The sequence below is a fragment of the Glycine soja genome, chromosome 10 (genome assembly GCF_004193775.1).
Source record: "Glycine soja cultivar W05 chromosome 10, ASM419377v2, whole genome shotgun sequence".
In the NCBI taxonomy this organism is placed as follows: domain Eukaryota; kingdom Viridiplantae; phylum Streptophyta; class Magnoliopsida; order Fabales; family Fabaceae; genus Glycine; species Glycine soja.
In genome coordinates, this window is record NC_041011.1 from 51,756,303 (window position 1) to 51,774,369 (window position 18,067).

Genomic DNA, 18,067 nt, shown 5'->3' on the forward strand with positions numbered 1-18,067 from the left:
AAATATGAACTTGGGATGAGACGGGTACGGGAACGGGGAGATAATACCCATACTCGCCCCCACCTCGTTGCCATGTTTATTTTTAAGGTAAGGTAATATAAATATTTTTTTTAAAGGAATATAACTACCTCTTAGTGTAAAAGGCTTTCTCTAATTTGGATTAGAGTGTGATTTTCTTCTCCTAAATTAATAAATCATTTCTTCAATTAAATTAAACCTACTAAATCTAATTCAAAAATAGAATCTAAATATAATTCAATAATATTCTGAGCATTTTTTTTATAATCTAAATATAATTCAATAATACACTGAATATTTAGGACCCCCCCAAAAAAAAACCTATTTGGACCACTAGTTGATAAAAACATTGCGCAGGTTTGGCAATTGGAAATAACCCGAACCAAACGGTTACACATGATCGAAGAAACAAATAGGCTGTGATATAATATAATAAGCTTTTTTCCACGCACCTTTAACCACTCTCTAAAACCCCCCTTTCCGATCTAAGCTCTTCCCGGTCCCATTTTTGCAGATTCGACCGATCTCGCACCAGGTTTTCCCTGCATTCCCTTACTCGACCGCGGTTTGCTTTCCGATTCGATCATTTTCATTTACCGGATTGCTTCCTCGATTGCGCGCTCATTTGTTATTCTACTGCGTTTTTTTCCTCTCAATTTTCTGGAATATTGTGATGATTTATGAATCTGTGTTTCCTGTAGATCTGGATCTTTATTTTCACGGTACTAGTTAGATAATCTGGTGAAGCAGAAGGAGGATTGTTAGAAATTGACCTCGGATTTGATTTGATTTGATTCGATTCAGCAATGGCTGCTCCTGTGCCTCCAGGGGCACCTAGACCCGGCAGTAACACTGCACAGCCACCTCCCCCTAATTACATCCCTAACATCAGGGGCGCTCCTGATGCACTAGCTAATAATATGCACAATTTGAATCTTAATCGGCCTCCTATGACCTCAAATCCTGTTTCTAGACCTCCACCCTTTGGTCAACCACCACCTTTTTCTTCCTCGGGCCCGTCGACGGGGATCCCTGGTTCCTCACCTCCATTTTCACGGCCCGGTCCACCTCCCGGAGCAATGGTGAGGCCTGTAGGGCCTCCTACTGGACCGCCATTTTCGACAGTACCGCCAAATGTTGCCCCTGGAAGGCCTACTGGGCCACCTCCTGGTCAACCTCCGTCTTTTGTATCAAGACCCCCTCCCAGTTCTCCGTCTTTTGGTGCCTCACCAGTGTCTGGGGCTCCTCCTCCTGGCGGTTCTCCACCAGTCCGTTCACTTGGGCCACCTCCACCATCTCTTGGTGGTCGTCCAGGTCCTAGTCCAAGTCCTTTTACTTCGCCACCATTGACTACTCCCCCAGTCGTTGTACCCCCTACAAGTGCATCCGGTAATTTGATGAGTAATGGGCCACCTGTATTTTCTGCTGGGGCCATGCCAGGTCCCCAACGCTTCCCGGTTAGCAGTCTGCCACAACCTCCAGTTGGACCTCCACCAACAATGAGAGCTCCTCCAGGCCCTGCTGTTCAGCCCCAGCCCCCATATCCCATGGCATCTCAAGGAACAATGCAGCCTCCAGGTTCGCCTTTTGGAGCACCTTCTTGGCAGATGCAATCCCAGCAGGTAGAACTTCTCTACATCTGAACTTTATTGTATTTGAATGTTTTTAATCCAAATTTTAGCTACAATATATTAGTTGGTTTCAAAAGCAGAAAAGTTTTACAAGTAGAATTTCTATCAGAATCTTAGTGTTGCACAAAGAGTCTTGGAATAGCTTAAGAACAGGCATGGAATATTTAATATACCCAGAAAGTTATAAAACTTAAGTATACATATTTTTAAATCATTGATTCTATCCCGAGCATATTGATCACATTGTAGGATCAGTTTATATTTATAGATTCTGCTCCTAATTTAAACAAAAGACCATTTTAGTTATGGGGTATTAAATTCGGTCTTCAGTACCCTGTAAAATTGCATCTACGTGATTTTATCTTTTTTAAAAGAAGTTAAAGCAGAGAGTAAAAAAACACAGGACAGGATATTCTCTTATTACAGCTATTGATGATTAATCCCCATACAAGTCTTGTTTATTAAACAGTCACCCTAAGGATGCAGAAGGGAAAAAAAATACACCTCTCCAATCAAATGCAATGGCACAAGTTCTGCTATGAAGCTGCTGTATTTGCCCTTAATAAGTTAGAGCAAACTATTAATGTGTCTTGCACATAATATTTGCCTCTTATTTCTTTAAATACCTATTTTCAATTTCCAGCAAGTTCAGGGCTTGTGAATGGTTAAAGTAAGCACTTATTATTATATGACTTATCTGCTGTTGCATCAGGTCTTGGTTTAAAGCAGAGACACAATATTACTGTTGTCTGAAAATATATACCTTTAACTAACTATCATATGGTGTTTTAGAATTAGTGTTTTGTTATTGTGAATATATAGACAATGAATAGGCATTTGACAATGGTAAAACATTTCATACGTATCATTGTCAGTGTGTACTATTTAAGTGTTCTTTAATACCTTACCATATCTAGTACCCAAACATTGGTTTAATATGCCCTATATGCATTTATCCATCTTTTGATAAGTGGTCTGGATTCTGATTATTGGGAATTATGCAGGTAGCACCACCTCCTCCAGTTCCTGGTCCTTCACAGGCTCCTCGGATGTTTGGCATGCCACCACCACTGCCAAATCAATCTATGACTACTACTATATCACCTGCTGTTGGTCAAACTGGAGCCCCTATGGCAGGGCCTTCCAAAATTGATCCCAATCAAATTCCAAGACCTACTCCAGGTTCCTCAGTGATCTTGCATGAAACTCGTCAAGGCAACCAGGCAACTATTCCTCCGGTAGTCATCTGAAAATTATAGATGTTTTTTTCTTTCTTTTAAAAAAAATAAACTAGAGAAAGAGAGAAGTGGCTTTATGTTGACATTGAGGCTTTGCTAAATGTGCTTGCATGTTGTTGTTATTATGAGTTTCCTTTTCTCCATTATTATCATTTTAGTTTTATATTACTCCTTTTTCTAAAGACAAAAAGTTATAGTTTCTTAGCTGATGCTTTCTGGAAAGTTATTTACATTGCATTAATATATATATATTTTTTTTTAATTTTGTCCAGCCTGCTACAAGTGAATACATTGCAAGAGATACAGGGAATTGCAGTCCACGTTACATGAAGTGCACAATCAATCAGGTCATATATAACATCTGCAATGTTTTTTAGCTTTAAACAAGGTCATGAGAGATGCCAGGATTTCACGGCTTCTTACCTGTATTGTTTGTATAGAGGATGAGTTTTGGTGCAGTGGTAAGGTTGCTGCCTCGTGACCTGGATGTCACAGGTTCAAGTCTTGGAAGTAGCCTCTCCACTTATGGGGATTAGGATTTATACATCTATTTCCATAGACCACATTAGATGGGAGCCTCATGCACCGAGAACCCTCCTTTTTATCACTTGATTTTCTAGAGCTGTATTTGTGGCTTCTATATTGTGGTTGCTTAAAAGGATTTGTTTTTCTGATGTATTTTTTATGATTTGGCTTTTGAATAGTTTTTTTCTTCTTAAGAAGATGCCTCATTCTATTGCTCTGTTCTTCTCTTTCTAAAAACATCTCTTTTATTTGAAGTGAACTTTAGTCATGCAATAATTTCCTGAGGTTGGTTACTTAAATTTGAAAATGTAGAGATTTCTGTCATTTTGTATTGATTTTCTTTCATTTGCTTTGTTCTTTTGTTGAATGAAACAGATTCCTTTCACTGCTGATCTTTTGACAACATCAGGAATGCAGTTGGCTATGTTAGTCCAACCTTTGGCCCTTCCACACCCATCTGAGGAGCCCATTCAAGTACTGATGATTTCTTTCTTTCTTTAAAGTTTCCGCATCTGGCATTATTTTTTGTTTAAGTGTTAGTCATAGATGTTTTCTGTATTTGTGATTTTTCTTTTCTGAATAAGTTAGGACTTTACTTTATCTTGCTCAAATGTTTGATGGCCAGCTAGCTACCTGTGACACATCTGTTTGGGGAAAAGTTGCATCTATTTTAAGGATTCATGAACTAACAGCCTTTGGGTTGCTTTGTTCATATTGTAACTTTCTGTTTCCTTCTCATATTTGCTAGTATCTCCTTCAGGAATGTTGAAAAATATTTCTCTTATTTTCTATAGGTTTTTAAACTTTTAAACTTTCTACTAATTAGGTCAGTGACTGTTTTTAAGCGGATAAATACTGTCTTCAAATCTTTTTTTGTATTGCTGTAGTGGTGAATGTAAACTATCATTAAGTTCACTCTCTGCTATTTCTGACATATTTACTTCAATCAAGAATTGGTGTAGATTTTTTAAATAAATCTTTTGGCTGAATACATACTATTATAGGTTGTTGATTTTGGGGAGAGTGGTCCTGTCCGTTGCTCACGTTGCAAGGCTTACATAAATCCCTTCATGAAATTCATTGATCAAGGAAGGCGTTTCATCTGCAACTTGTGTGGTTAGTACTATTATATCTGCTATACAATTGCTCATCCTACTGTTGTTTGTTGTCATATACTATGGAAGTTGCCAATGACATGCGGATATAATTTTTTATAGAGTAAATTACAGTAGTCTTCCCTGTGTTTTAGATTTATTACACTCACCCCCTCTCTTTGTTGGATCCGTACACAAACCCCCTTACTTTTACAATCCATTACACAAACACCCCTTACACCGTGTGCTGTTTCCGTTAAGCGAAAATCGTCATGTGATGTGCACATGTCTGTTTAAAGAAGAACTTGGACAAAATTGTCCTCATCTTCCTCACGACTTTAGATCTGGAAAAGACTCTTCTTCCCAATCTCGTTAGGGTTTACAAACAGGGCCAAGAACAAAACCCTTGCGCCAATTCAAATCACCATTGAGCAAATTCTCCATGAGGTTTGTGAGCGTAAAGATAAAGAGACTGAGATCTGCTCTCCCTAGCAGAAAATTGTCAACTCCACCGAGCTCGGCAAGTACCGTCTCCAGAAGCACAAAGAGTTTAAGGACATATTTAGCATGTTTGATGGAACATCGGTGTATGGGCTTGTGGAAGAAATCACACTTCAAACGTGCGCATTCCATTTTGGGAGAAAGTGTTGGAGGTGGATTATAAATAAAAACCACACCTTATGGCTGAAGTATGTGGAGGTGGAGGTGGAGACTAAGAACAAGTTCATAAACCATGCAAGGAACTTTTGGGACCGCGTTGTGATGCTATTGCTGAGGGTTTATCATGTGAGGAATGTTTAGGATTGCGAGAAACCCTTTAATCCATATGTGTCTTCCCAGATTTTTACTTTCATGTGTTTTCCTCTATCCTTTGAAATCTTGTGATTCCCTCTATCCTAGGAAATCTTGTGTTTCTTGATATTACAGGCTTGTGAAAATGTTCTTTCATTTTCGATCAGGAATTTTTGTGCTGTTTTTTTTTAGTTTCTTTCAGGGTCTTTGTCAATGGTTGCTGATTCTGTTTTTCTTTATATTGCTTTATGCTTAATCACTATTGTCTCTTCTCTCTACCTTGGTTCATTGTCTTGGCCCTTTTTATCAACATGTAGTTTTTGTCAAGTTATAATTATAATGAATATGGTTTCTTGATAAAAATAATGCTTTTGTGACAAGTAGATTAAGAATTAGATATTTGGGTTTCTTACATCAAGTTTTCTATTTGCATAAATCCTTGATTCTTCTGCAAGTTGCTCAAGATCTCAAACTGTAGAAGCAAGATTAATAGCTATGAATTTCTGCCATTGAAGGTGGAGTAAATGGGAAACGGGGAAAGATTTGTTTGCCATTGAAGGTGGAGTCGGTGGGGGTGTGTGTGTAGGAGAGAGGTGTTCTGTAAATTTTTAATTATTTGAAAATTAAAATTTTGGGGTTTTTAAGGATATTTTTGACCTTTCACTAATATTAACACCGTTAGTTAACAGTGTTGGCTCAGGGGGTGTCAAAGTAATGAATTTTAACGAAGGGGAGGCAAGTGTAATAAGCCTATAGCATAGGGGAGGTGAGTGTAATTTACTCCTTTTTTTATATTGCTTTCCCTTGGAATGAAGAGAGGAGAAATGGGAAGCTTTATTTTGTCATTGGTGGGTAAAGTTAATAGTGGTTGGTTGATAATTGTTACTTGTATCACAAGTTTATGGTTTCGAGGTACTAGTTATTTAATGCTTACTTTTAAGGATGCATTTGGAAGAACTTATTTACAACTTATTTAGGCTTATCTTATGACATAAGCACTTGTATAAATGTTTTCAAAAACTTGTGAAAATAGCTTATGATTTATCAATGTTGTTTTTAGCTTATTTGAATAAGCTTTATAGGATAACTTATAAAACAGCTTACAATTTATATGAAAAATGTTTAACCCTATTTCCTCTTTAGTAATAGAAACAACTTAAATAGAATTGGTTACATGATAAACACTTATTTAATAATCCCTTAATTACTTTCCTTACCCAAACACACTTTAAATGTGATTAGGGGATGATGAGGGGTCCTCCTTAGGAAAAAAAATAAAGAAATATAATGTAACAAAAGAGAAAGAGAAGACACCAATGGAGTGAAGCTGCCTAGTTCCTCTTCATATCTGTTAAGGAAAACCCTTTAAAAAAGCTTGTGCCTTACTTCACATAGAAGCCAATTGCCTAATCTTATTCCAAATCAGCTGATGTGTCAATGAAATGTCATCAAATAATGGGTGATTTTGTTTAAACTTAAAAAAGGCAACTTTAAAATAAGTGCTTTTTATATAAGCGCTTGTTTAAGAAGAAAATTAAAATAAGCAGAAAACTGTTTTTTTTTAAGCAGAAGCAGTTTAGACAAACACACTAAAAAAACAGAAAGCTGCTTATTTCAACAAATAAGTTTAAGCAAACTGGCCCAATAGCATATATTGTTCGTTACAATAAAAATTTAGCCTCTTCAAATCTACCATCTAGCAAAACCACTAAAACAAGTCACCAAGTTTTATTCAAAGGACTTAAGATCCCTCTATTAGAGTATATATATGTATAACTGTTAAAACAATTTAGTTAGAGCTGTTAGCTTTTGCTAATAGCACCTCCCTCTTAGCTATTAACAGCTGCACTCTCTTAGTTCAGAGTTCTATAAATATCTACTCTGTAACTAACTTTTGTGATATTCAATAATATGAGATTCACTCTTTCGGTTACACAAAATCTCTCTCTCAACTTATCTTAGACCCTCATTCATCAAAAAGGCTGAACAATTTCATAAACGCAGAAAAACATGTAAGAACAGATTCTGGTCAAGTATGCATGAGTCATGACACACATAGCAGGGTAAAAAGCCTTATGTTGCTTGTGATCCTACAATGTGTGATTATAAGATGGAAAGTAGCTCTGATCAAGCTTTTAGGTTTTTTTTTAAAAATTCACTGGACCACTTATATGGCCTCACTAATTTTCTCATTGTTCTAGCTTCTTTATGAGAGGACTGTTCAATATTTTGCTTCTTGTCTTTTTGTGACATAAAATTTTTGTTGTTGATATGTCTGTTACAGGATTTAGTGATGAAACTCCACGGGACTACCACTGCAATTTAGGTCCAGATGGTCGGCGTAGAGATGCTGATGAAAGGCCTGAGCTGTGTAGAGGAACAGTTGAGTTTGTTGCTACAAAAGAATTCATGGTTAGTATTTGTAAAATATTTAAGGCTATATGAATATGGATTTTTGAGTGTGTATTTCTTTTATTGATTGTTTATCATTAGAAAAATGTTGAATGTGCAATATTTGTTGTAATTGAGATGATATCTAGTCCTTCATGGTTAATACCTGGTCCTTCTTAAAACATGGTTGGTGGTTGTTGAAATACACTTTACCAAAAAATTAAAGTGTAGGAAAGGAACTAAACTTCAATAAAATTGTCACTGCTTGGATGTATAAGTGAAATTTAATAAGGTAGCAATTATGACTGCCTGAAAGTTGATATTACTTATTAGGACCATAGGATGATCTCATTTCATGAAAAAGTATTGCTGCACTACTTCATAACAGGATTAATTATTCCAGAGGTAATCAGGCGAGTCATTTTTCATAAATAATAAAAGTTCCTGAACTTCTTTCCCATGGCCTTTGAGAACAAATTGGTGGTTTTATGGTATTTAAGCTCCCCACTTATAATAACCAATAAGTGAGACCTAAATATGAAAATTAGGCCCAGTACGCCAGTAACATCTAAATAGCCTAAAGCCCAAATGGAAACATTAAAAATTTAGAATTAACCATTATTTTAACAACAGACTTATCTCACTAGGTGAGATTAATCTAGTATTTCAATTTATAAAAAATGTTCCTAGCCTAAAATTATTAACAAATAGCAGCTTACTAAATGTCTAAACTTAATAATTCTTTATCCTTACTCATTTTTACTTTTCTGTTATTCTTGTTTCTTCAATTAATGTCTGTGATGATGACTGGCGTGTGATTCACTATTTTCTGTAGGTCCGTGAGCCCATGCCTGCTGTGTACTTCTTTCTCATTGATGTATCCATGAATGCTGTTCAAACTGGTGCAACAGCTGCAGCTTGCAGTGCCATAAGTCGAGTTATTAAAGACAAAGACCTTCCTGTGAGTTCTAACTGTAAACAATTTATCAATCATTTATATATGGCAGTTTGTATGATGCATTGATGCTTAACATTTTCCAAATTTTCTTTTGTTTCATTGGACTGAAACTCATTGCTTCATTATACTCTGTTTAGATTGATACTTAAATATCTAAAGATAAGAACTTTAAGATTCTTCACTCCTAGCCTGCCTTAATTGCAGCCTAGTTAGTTGCCAATGTCTTGGAAAGGGCTACTTATGGAGTGGTTGACTAGAAAGGTTGAGTGGAGCATTGTAGTGTGTAGCCACCGTGATGTTGGCTAGGTGGTTGAGTTTTCACATCGACTAGAGATATGACCTAAGTAATGCTTATAAGTTTTATGGCTTGGGCAGTCCTCACCTAGTCTCTTTACAAGCTGGTTTTTTGTGGGGTTGAGTTAGGCCATAAGTGCAAATTCTAAGGCTATGTTTTGTTGGAACTTGGAAGTGAGAATGATGTTATTCCTAGCAACCAGGAATGAGTTAACTTAATCTTTTCCCCTTATTTCTCTTCATCATTTGTAATTATACTTGTGATTTCTTTCCATGCACCACACATGCTCTGCAATAGTATATATATTATAGAGCTTATATCAAATTCTTTTTATGTCCTAACTGAATGAGAGAGTGGGGGGCTTAAAAGGGAGAAGTTTGTGTGCTTATCAGATCTTTGTTTCATCCTTTCTCATTCAATGAGCCATACTATACTAATAGAAAAAAATTCAATATTCTTTATCTCCCAAGTCTCTTATTGTTGGTGAAAAAAGGTTGAATTCATTAATGTGTATATCAGCTAAGTAATTGTGAGAGATTAATACAATCACAGTGTGCTATCTCTTAAAGCCACTAGTATAGTATGGCTCATTGAATGAGAAAGGATGAAACAAAGATCTGATAAGCACACAAACTTCTCCCTTTTAATGAGCCATACTATACTAGTGGCTTTAAGAGATAGCACACTGTGATTGTATTAATCTCTCACAATTACTTAGCTGATATACACATTAATGAATTCAACCTTTTTTCACCAACAATAAGAGACTTGGGAGATAAAGAATATTGAATTTTTTTCTATTAGGAAGCTTTGGTTTTTTCCCTTTTGTGTTGTGACCAGAGATTCTTACAAATATCTCATTTTGTGTGACCTACACTTTGTGACTAAATTTTTTGGTCTTATTGCTATAGGAGGGTCCTCGCACATTGGTGGGAGTTGCAACTTTTGACTCAACGATTCATTTCTACAACTTGAAACGTGCATTGCAGCAGGTAGCACAAAAACAGAAATTAACAGTCTGATTTTTTTATTTGGAAAATTTAGTTGTAAGTTCATGTTTTCATTTTTTAGAAAAATATATATTATTTTATCATTTTATGGGAAATTGAAGATGGATTTTTTTTTATTTTTATAAATGCCAGTATGTTGCTTTAATTCGAATATTCTGCTTTTAGAGGCTGAATGATACCACAGACTCCAAGTTAATTGCTGTCTAGGAAACTGAGCAATCATTTTTGCTTTATTTTTGCATCTTTTTTTTTTTTTTGTGTTTCTGCATAGTGGAAGCATTGGTTATCTATTATTAATTTGTTTATATTGATGTTTTTTACTTGTGATTGAATATTCCTTTGAAACTTGTTAGAGAAATTTCTATTTACAGTTCTAAGTAATTGAGTAATTAGTTTAGATAACTAGCTCTTTGCATTTTACAGTTTTGAGTAATTTATTCTCAGGCTGATTTTGAAATTTAAAATTTGTAGCCACTGATGCTCATTGTTCCTGATGTCCAAGATGTTTATACTCCCTTGCAAACTGATGTAATTGTTCCACTATCTGAGGTTAGTTACAAATATTTTCATGCTTGCAGAATTTTGGTAGATAAATGATCATTAGAGAATGTATTTACTTTATTTTATTTTCCTTTGTTTAGTATTGTTCTTCGCTTAATTGGTTTTCTTCTTTCGTATTTAGTGCCGTCAACACTTAGAATTACTTCTGGAAAGCATTCCTACCATGTTCCAAAATAATAGAACCTCTGAATCAGCTTTTGGTGCAGCTATCAAGGTATTCATTCTATTTTTCTTTAAAGTTGTACTTATCTTTATTTGTTGTTTGCTGAGATGGTTGTAGAGTTGGGATCAACATTTTTTTTAATGTTAATATAATTTCTTGCTTCTCCCTTTTAACCTTGTCCCTCATAACTTATTCCTTGCTTTGCATTTCCCACTCACCTTGGTAATGTAGGCAAGGTTGTTACACCCCAAATTCCACATACCTTTTCTGCCCCTTACATTCTATTCATTACTTAGGTTCTCCATTTACCTATTACTTTTCTAATTCTCTTGTCATATGCATTAGCAACCAAAGGATTCCTAACAGGCTATTGGCATTTGCCATTATTTTTACTGTCCTCTCACTAAGTTTGACAAATTGACACACTCCTCTATCCCAGACAAATCAAATTGTTATATGAAAATATGTTAATGCTTATACCGTTATTTTTTTTCTTTTTCTTTTAGGCGGCTTTCCTTGCAATGAAGGACACTGGAGGAAAGCTGTTGGTTTTCCAGTCAGGTGAGTTTCTCAGCTTATATATTTGTTAAATAATTGATCTTTATATTACATAATTTTTGCTATCAACATCCTAAGTGGGTCATGATTGGATGGGATATATAAATTCATGTTATGTTAATTTTCTTGCTTGAAAGTATGCATCTGCCATTTGTTATGTGATCAATTCTTTTTCTCTTTTTGGGAATTGGGATATGACTTTGGTAAAAGTCAGCATCTAAATTAGAAAGTTACAAATATTCTGAAAAAATATCTTAAAAAAATCTGTTTTAAAAACACAGTTTAATGACAAAATTTTAATAAATAAAAAATTAATATGGTATGTAAGTTTGTTGATGCAGCATGAAAGAAGTCCAGAGTAAACAACATCATTGACATTATCTAAAAGCTTTTCTTTTCATTAAAACCTGTGCCTCTGTTAAAAGTAAATAAACAGTAGGCCCTGCCATTAAATATTTTAACATCTCTTGTTGGAATTATTTTTGTTTGGCCCTAGTGGTTAGACCTTCATTTGTATGCATTTTGGATCTTCCCTTCAATCTTTTGGTCAGTTTCTTGTCATTATATTTTTATTTTGTTCATTTCTTTTTCCCCTTCTTTTCTGCAAGACCATATCTGTGTTTTGATGTCTGGTTAATCATTGAGTTTGTTTGGTGTTTTTCATGGCTTTGGCTTGTTGTCTCCAGTCTTGCCATCTATAGGCATTGGTGCACTTTCTGCACGGGAGGCTGAAGGTAGAACAAACATCTCTGCAGGTGAAAAGGTATTTGTCTCAATTTGGTTGTTGAATTGTCGATTCTTTTCTTTTTAATAGAAAATATATCAATTGTTATTTGTCTCAACCTTGAATCCTTGATAGATGGTGACATGGGATGAGATTAATTCCAAATATTTGCAAGTCCCATTGTATCTAGTGATGAAAATGGAAAGGATACCAACTTATATAGATTTAATATTTGACATTTGATTTATATTAGCAAATATATAAACTATTCGTCTGCATAAATCATAATATGTGATTGATGATTCATCTGAAATTGTTTTATTTTTTCTACTTGGTGCTGATAGTTTTTGTATATTCTTCAACGAAATCCCATTCTTGTCGAATTTCAGGAAGCCCATAAGTTACTTCAACCAGCAGACAAAGCATTCAAGGAACTGGCTGTTGAATTTGCTGAGTATCAGGTTGATATTGAGTACTTTTGGTTGTGATTCACGCATTACTTTTATGTCTGGTTGAAGTTACTGGTTGATTTTTCTTGTGAGCTTGTTTGATGGTCAGCTTGATATGGGATCAGTTAAGTATAATTATTTTGTCATGCTGCAGGTTTGTGTTGATGTGTTTGTGACTACTCAGACTTATGTAGACATCGCTTCGATATCTGTTATCCCACGGACTACTGGTGGACAGGTAAACGTGAATTATTATGGCTCTGTCGTTGAAGTAAATGATTGAAGTATTAGCCTCGTTGGTTTTTATTTAAAATGAATTGATCAGATATTTTCTGTAAGGATGAATAAATAAATTTTATTTTTAATCTGCTCTACTTGTATAAATTATCTGTTTGAAAATGCCGGAGATGCTGTTAATCACTTGCTGGAAAATTTTAATGAAGGAAATGGAGTTAAAGGGGGAAGTAATTGAAATTTTTATGTGTGTGTGTGTATATAAATGAGTAGCAGTTGTTTCTGAAGAAAGAGGAAGCATTAACTATAATCATATAGGGTTTTGCAATGGTACCATCTTTGTTGAGGCTTCTATGATTTTTCACAAGTCAAAAGTTCATATCAGAAGAAAATATTTAAAAGTGATAATATTATGTAATAATTAATATTGCACGTTTTAATCTACAACACTTGATACATTCATACCTTCTTTTTTTTCAATTATGTGTTTTACATATTAAAGTAACTTCCCACTTTTTTCCAGGTCTATTACTATTACCCTTTCTCAGCTCTTTCTGATACTGCAAAACTTTACAATGATCTTAGATGGAACATCACTAGGCCACAAGGTTTTGAGGCTGTAATGCGTGTGAGGTGCAGTCAGGTAGTGTGTTTGTTTCACTTTCTTTGCTACCCCCTGTCACACAACATATAGGCTCTGTAATTTTCGTTTTTGTTCTTTTGTCAGGGTATTCAAGTGCAGGAATACTATGGCAACTTCTGTAAACGCATCCCAACTGATGTTGACCTACCTGGGGTATGTATATTTTTCTAGATTCTGGATGTAACTATATGCATGTGTATAGGCAACCTTGAGCATATTTATATTTGTGTGCGTGCATGAACACATTGATGATTAAATGATATTGAGATCTGTTGGCATTTTAGATCGTATAATGTAATTGACGTGTTGATATATTCCAAATCATAATTCAAATATAATTAAAAATGTCTAATCCTCTTTGGAATAAGACTATTAGAATTTGGGTTGTGTACAAGTGTTCCATAATCCTTTAAGCTAGCTGTATACTAGACTTTGTTTTGTTGTTCAGATTTAGTTAATATTTTTGGATTATGTGTGAATTATGCAGAGAGATATAATTGAAAGGAGGGGGGGGATCCATTTTGGATTCAATATAGTGACCTCCAATTCTAATGAAAATTTTACACAGGTTTGTTGTTGGGAAAATAATACTAACTTCTACTGAGATCATTGTATCATCAATAAAAAAAATGTTCTGTTAATTTTTCTCTCAAATCTCTGCCTGAAACTTGCCTGCTGTCATTTATCACTGGAGTTAGCTTCTTCCATTTCTATTCCCCTATCAGATACCAATCCCTGAAAATTCTACCTACCACATATTTTTCCTGTTACAAACAAGGTTGTACAAAATTGAGAGCTAAAGGAGCTGGCTTGAAGATCTCTGTTTAATGAAGTTGGTTTTTCTTAGGATTTGGAAAGTTTTCATCACTGATGGAACTGGTTTAATCCATAGCTATTACATACTTAAGAACTGAAGTGCCGGAGGCTTGAATTTTCTTTACTTTTTTTTTTCAACTTGTGGGTAAATTGCAGGTGAAATTTGTTATTTTATTTGCATACTACATTTTAGTATTTTACTATTTTGGCTTATTTGAGTGGATGCCATCAATCAGCTTGCTAGGAAACAATTAAAAGAGAAAAGAGGTGGGGAGGGTGGTATTGCTAGAATAGTTTTCCTAGAAATAGATAGAAACTACATTTGATGTGCTGTCTGTTGTGTTTATATACTTACAAAGTTACAAGTGGTACCGTTTCATTTCTTCTTATGTTGACCAAAACTAGAATTCCTTAAAAATACTTTGGCATGCTCAACATGGCCTAATTATTCTTTTGTGCAGATTGACTGTGACAAAACTTTCATGGTAACTTTGAAACACGATGATAAATTACAGGATGGATCAGAATGTGCTATTCAGGTATTTGGGAGGTTTACTGCTCTAGTATATTCCAAGGGGTTTATGATCGTCAGTTCACCTTATATCACTCTTGGAAACTTGTTAGTCACTGTGGATGAAAATATTCTACTCATTTTGTTTTGATTATGTATTATTTTCATTACTCAGTGTGCCCTTCTTTACACAACTGTGTATGGCCAAAGAAGAATACGTGTCATAACTTTGTCTCTGCCTGTCACTAGTATGCTCAGTAATCTGTTCCGTGCAGCTGATTTGGATACTCAATTTTGCTGTTTCTTGAAGCAAGGTATATATATCATTTATCCTCAATATGCATTGCCATCACAATTATTCTGTTTTAGACAATTGTGATTGCCAGATATTGACTTTTAACAGCTCTATATTGAATTTTGTTGGCTTTATATATTGTAAATGTTTCCATGGTTGTGTCATTCTGTTCATATTTTAGATGGTGTTTACAGGTATAATTTTTGGGTGGAGGAATTTTAACACTTTTTTTTCCCTGTAGCTGCTAGTGAGATTCCTTCAAAGCCACTCCCACTTGTTCGGGAACAAGTGACAAACCTTTGCATTAATGCACTGTTTTCATACCGTAAATTTTGTGCTACAGTGTCCTCATCTGGACAACTTATTCTTCCGGAGGCACTAAAGCTTTTGCCCTTGTACACACTTGGTATGTATGAATTTTCATGCATTTTAGAAATTTTCTGTTTCGAAGTAGGGTCTTGTTTTTGTGAATAGAGGATGTCTATGCTGATTTACTTTTGCTTGATTTGTCAATGGCCAATCTTGATTAATGAAATTCAAAACTTTGATGATATGGTCTCCTTAAGGAGGCATGTACAAGTGGGTGCTAATTCATTATTCATTTATTTTTCAGCATTAACTAAGAGTACAGGGTTGCGAACTGAGGGAAAGATAGATGAGCGGTCATTTTGGATAAACTATGTATCCTCTATCTCTGCTCCATTAGCAATACCACTTGTGTATCCTAGGATGATGGCTATCCATGATCTTGACTCAAAGGTATATTGATTGATCATGCCAAAAGAATATATGATTATGAAAAATCACGATGTTCTGTACAAAACACATTTGATTGAATGACATATTATCAAGTACTTAATAAGAACTTGATAATGTATCGAATTTTGAAAATGATAATGAATGCTTGTTTTTTAAAAATAGGCATGTGGTACATGCTATTTGATTAATATGAAATTTTGTGAGCATAGTAAGCTAGGTGATTAAAAGGGTTACATGATTGATGTTTTTTTACTATTATATGTTTTATACTGGTGCCTATTAAACTTTATCTCATGTTTATATTACTTCTTGAGACACTAATAGATTTTTATAAATTGCAGGAAGATGAAGACTCTGTTATTCCTCCCTTTCTTCCTCTTTCTAGTGAACACGTCAGTGATGATGGAATATATCTTCTTGAGAACGGTCATGATTGTTTGATATATGTTGGAGACTCTGTGAATCCAGACATTGTGCAGAAACTGTTTGGTGTTGCTACAGTTGACAAAGTTCCTACCCTGGTAATTTCCATCCTGTCCTGTCTCTTCTGTTGCCATTGTCTATCTAACAGCACATTTTCTGTCAAATTCTACCCCTAACTGTGGTTGTTTTCAAGGAAATTTTCTATCATCCTTAAATAGTAGCCTGGTGTATTTTAGTGACAGGACTCTTTAGGGTGATGAAAGAAACAGTTATTATAATCATGTTGCTTTAATGCTTTTTTAGTGCTTTATGGTTTAGAACCGGCAATCCAAAGTTAACAATCATGTTTTATCAGTTTGTATTGCAGCAGTATGACAATCCACTATCAAAGAAGTTAAATGAAGTGATAAATGAGATACGGCGGCAAAGATGTTGCTACCTCCGGTAATTTAATTGTTTTGACAGTTAACGCATGTTTGAGACCTTGTAAAATAATCTTTCATGTGATTTGATGACTAAATAAAAGGCAAATTTTAAGTAATCTTTTTAACTCTGGCAGGTTCAAGCTCTGCAGGAAAGGAGATCCATCAGGTCAGTGCTTTAGAATGATTGTGTAAACCTGGTTGCTTAATGCAGGCTGGATTTTTAAGTACTAGCATAAACAGATGAAAGTTAATTTAGAACATGAAATCACATGGCTTCATTCCCCAATCCTATTTGCAATGTTTCATTTTTTCCCGTCTTTTGAGAAAGTTCACTGCTCCGATTGCTTTAGTCTTCAAACATGTTGCTTACTCTCTTTGATAATATTTGCTTCTTGAGCCATTGTTCTGTTTTCTTGGAAAAAATTGCTTCCTGGTAGCGTCCAAAACTTGAGGATGTTCACATCATTATTCACACCAAACGAGCAACCTTTTTTATTTAAAAATACCAAACACTAGTTTTGTTTTTGTTTTTTCTTTTTTGTTAATTTCAACCGAACATTTTAATTAACCATCTTTCATAATCTTTGACCCCAAGCATTCTTCCTGATTTTTATGCATGCTCAATGGCTCTATTTTTCCATTTCATGATTTATTGTGGCAAATTCCGAGGATGCTTTGGTATGTGTGAAACTTTTTTGGGTTGTTATATCATGTAGTACTTGTAATGTAAGCAGTACATATACTGTCACTTGACGCCAGTAGAATCTGTTGATTGGATTTAGGCTCTCCCTTTGCTAGGATTCTAGTTTCTTTGCAGAGTTACTTTATGCTATATTGTAGCTGTTACTTGCCTCACATGACCAAAACACATTTTTTAGAATTAAACATTGTTTTTAACAATTTAAATATTAGCTTCAAGTTCAAAAGCAATATGGTCAGTGAGTCAATCATGCTTTGACTTAATGTACAACTTGTTTACTAAAGTCTCAACTTGTCTGCATTGTTTACTAAGATTAGTAGTTGGTATGCTAGACTAGTTTAGACTGGGAAGTATTAAAATAGAAGAAAGAAATCTGTAGACAATTGTTATGCTGGTGTACATTGTTCTTGATTTTTCTACTTAAACTATCTTATTTACCATCCATCAGGAATGTTATTCTTCTCATATATGATAGAAGACAAGAGCGCAGGTGGCTTCTCCTATGTAGAATTTCTTATCCATGTTCATAGGCAAATTCAAAATAAAATGTCATCATAACGAGTATATGGCAGCTTCATTTTTGCAAGCTTTTAGACCTAAATGATAGAGCAAGCCCCAAAGTATAGGTGCGATTCTGCATAATTATGTGCATTCAAATGCCTTGAGTTTGTCAAAGGAATACCAGACGACACAAGTTTTTGACAAGTTTTGTTGATGTACATGTATAAGTTAATTAATGTTGGTGATAGTTGGATTCTTCTGAGGAAGTTTTTTACTTTTTTGGGTTCTCTAGTTACCTGACAAATCAAATTTTATAAGCAATTGTGTTTTCATGCGAGATATTAACAATGTGT

The 18,067-nt window shown here is 34.8% G+C and overlaps 1 protein-coding gene across 1 annotated transcript; it reads left to right on the forward strand.

Annotated features, from left to right (window-relative positions):
• The first annotated feature begins 403 nt into the window (after nucleotides 1–403).
• LOC114369628 (protein transport protein Sec24-like At4g32640) lies at nucleotides 404–18,055 on the forward strand. The gene is made up of 25 exons (XM_028326854.1): nucleotides 404–553; nucleotides 720–1,640; nucleotides 2,654–2,887; nucleotides 3,160–3,234; nucleotides 3,788–3,886; nucleotides 4,417–4,528; nucleotides 7,583–7,710; nucleotides 8,525–8,650; nucleotides 9,854–9,934; nucleotides 10,424–10,501; nucleotides 10,635–10,727; nucleotides 11,183–11,237; nucleotides 11,921–11,997; nucleotides 12,348–12,419; nucleotides 12,562–12,645; nucleotides 13,165–13,284; nucleotides 13,369–13,437; nucleotides 14,562–14,639; nucleotides 14,787–14,925; nucleotides 15,148–15,312; nucleotides 15,520–15,665; nucleotides 16,007–16,186; nucleotides 16,444–16,532; nucleotides 16,648–16,679; nucleotides 17,662–18,055. Exons 2-25 carry the CDS (start codon nucleotides 825–827, stop codon nucleotides 17,769–17,771), a joined length of 3,258 nt encoding a protein of 1,085 aa, XP_028182655.1. The 5' UTR covers nucleotides 404–553; nucleotides 720–824; the 3' UTR covers nucleotides 17,772–18,055.
• Nucleotides 18,056–18,067: the final 12 nt, after the last annotated feature.

Coding starts and splice junctions, on each gene's coding strand:
- LOC114369628 (XM_028326854.1), top strand. CDS start 825: ATGGCTGCTCCTGTGCCTCCAGGGGCACCTAGACCCGGCAGTAACACT. Junction 8,651..9,853: donor TTAAAGACAAAGACCTTCCT/GTGAGTTCTAAC, acceptor TTATTGCTATAG/GAGGGTCCTCGCACATTGGT. Junction 11,998..12,347: donor ACATCTCTGCAGGTGAAAAG/GTATTTGTCTCA, acceptor GTCGAATTTCAG/GAAGCCCATAAGTTACTTCA.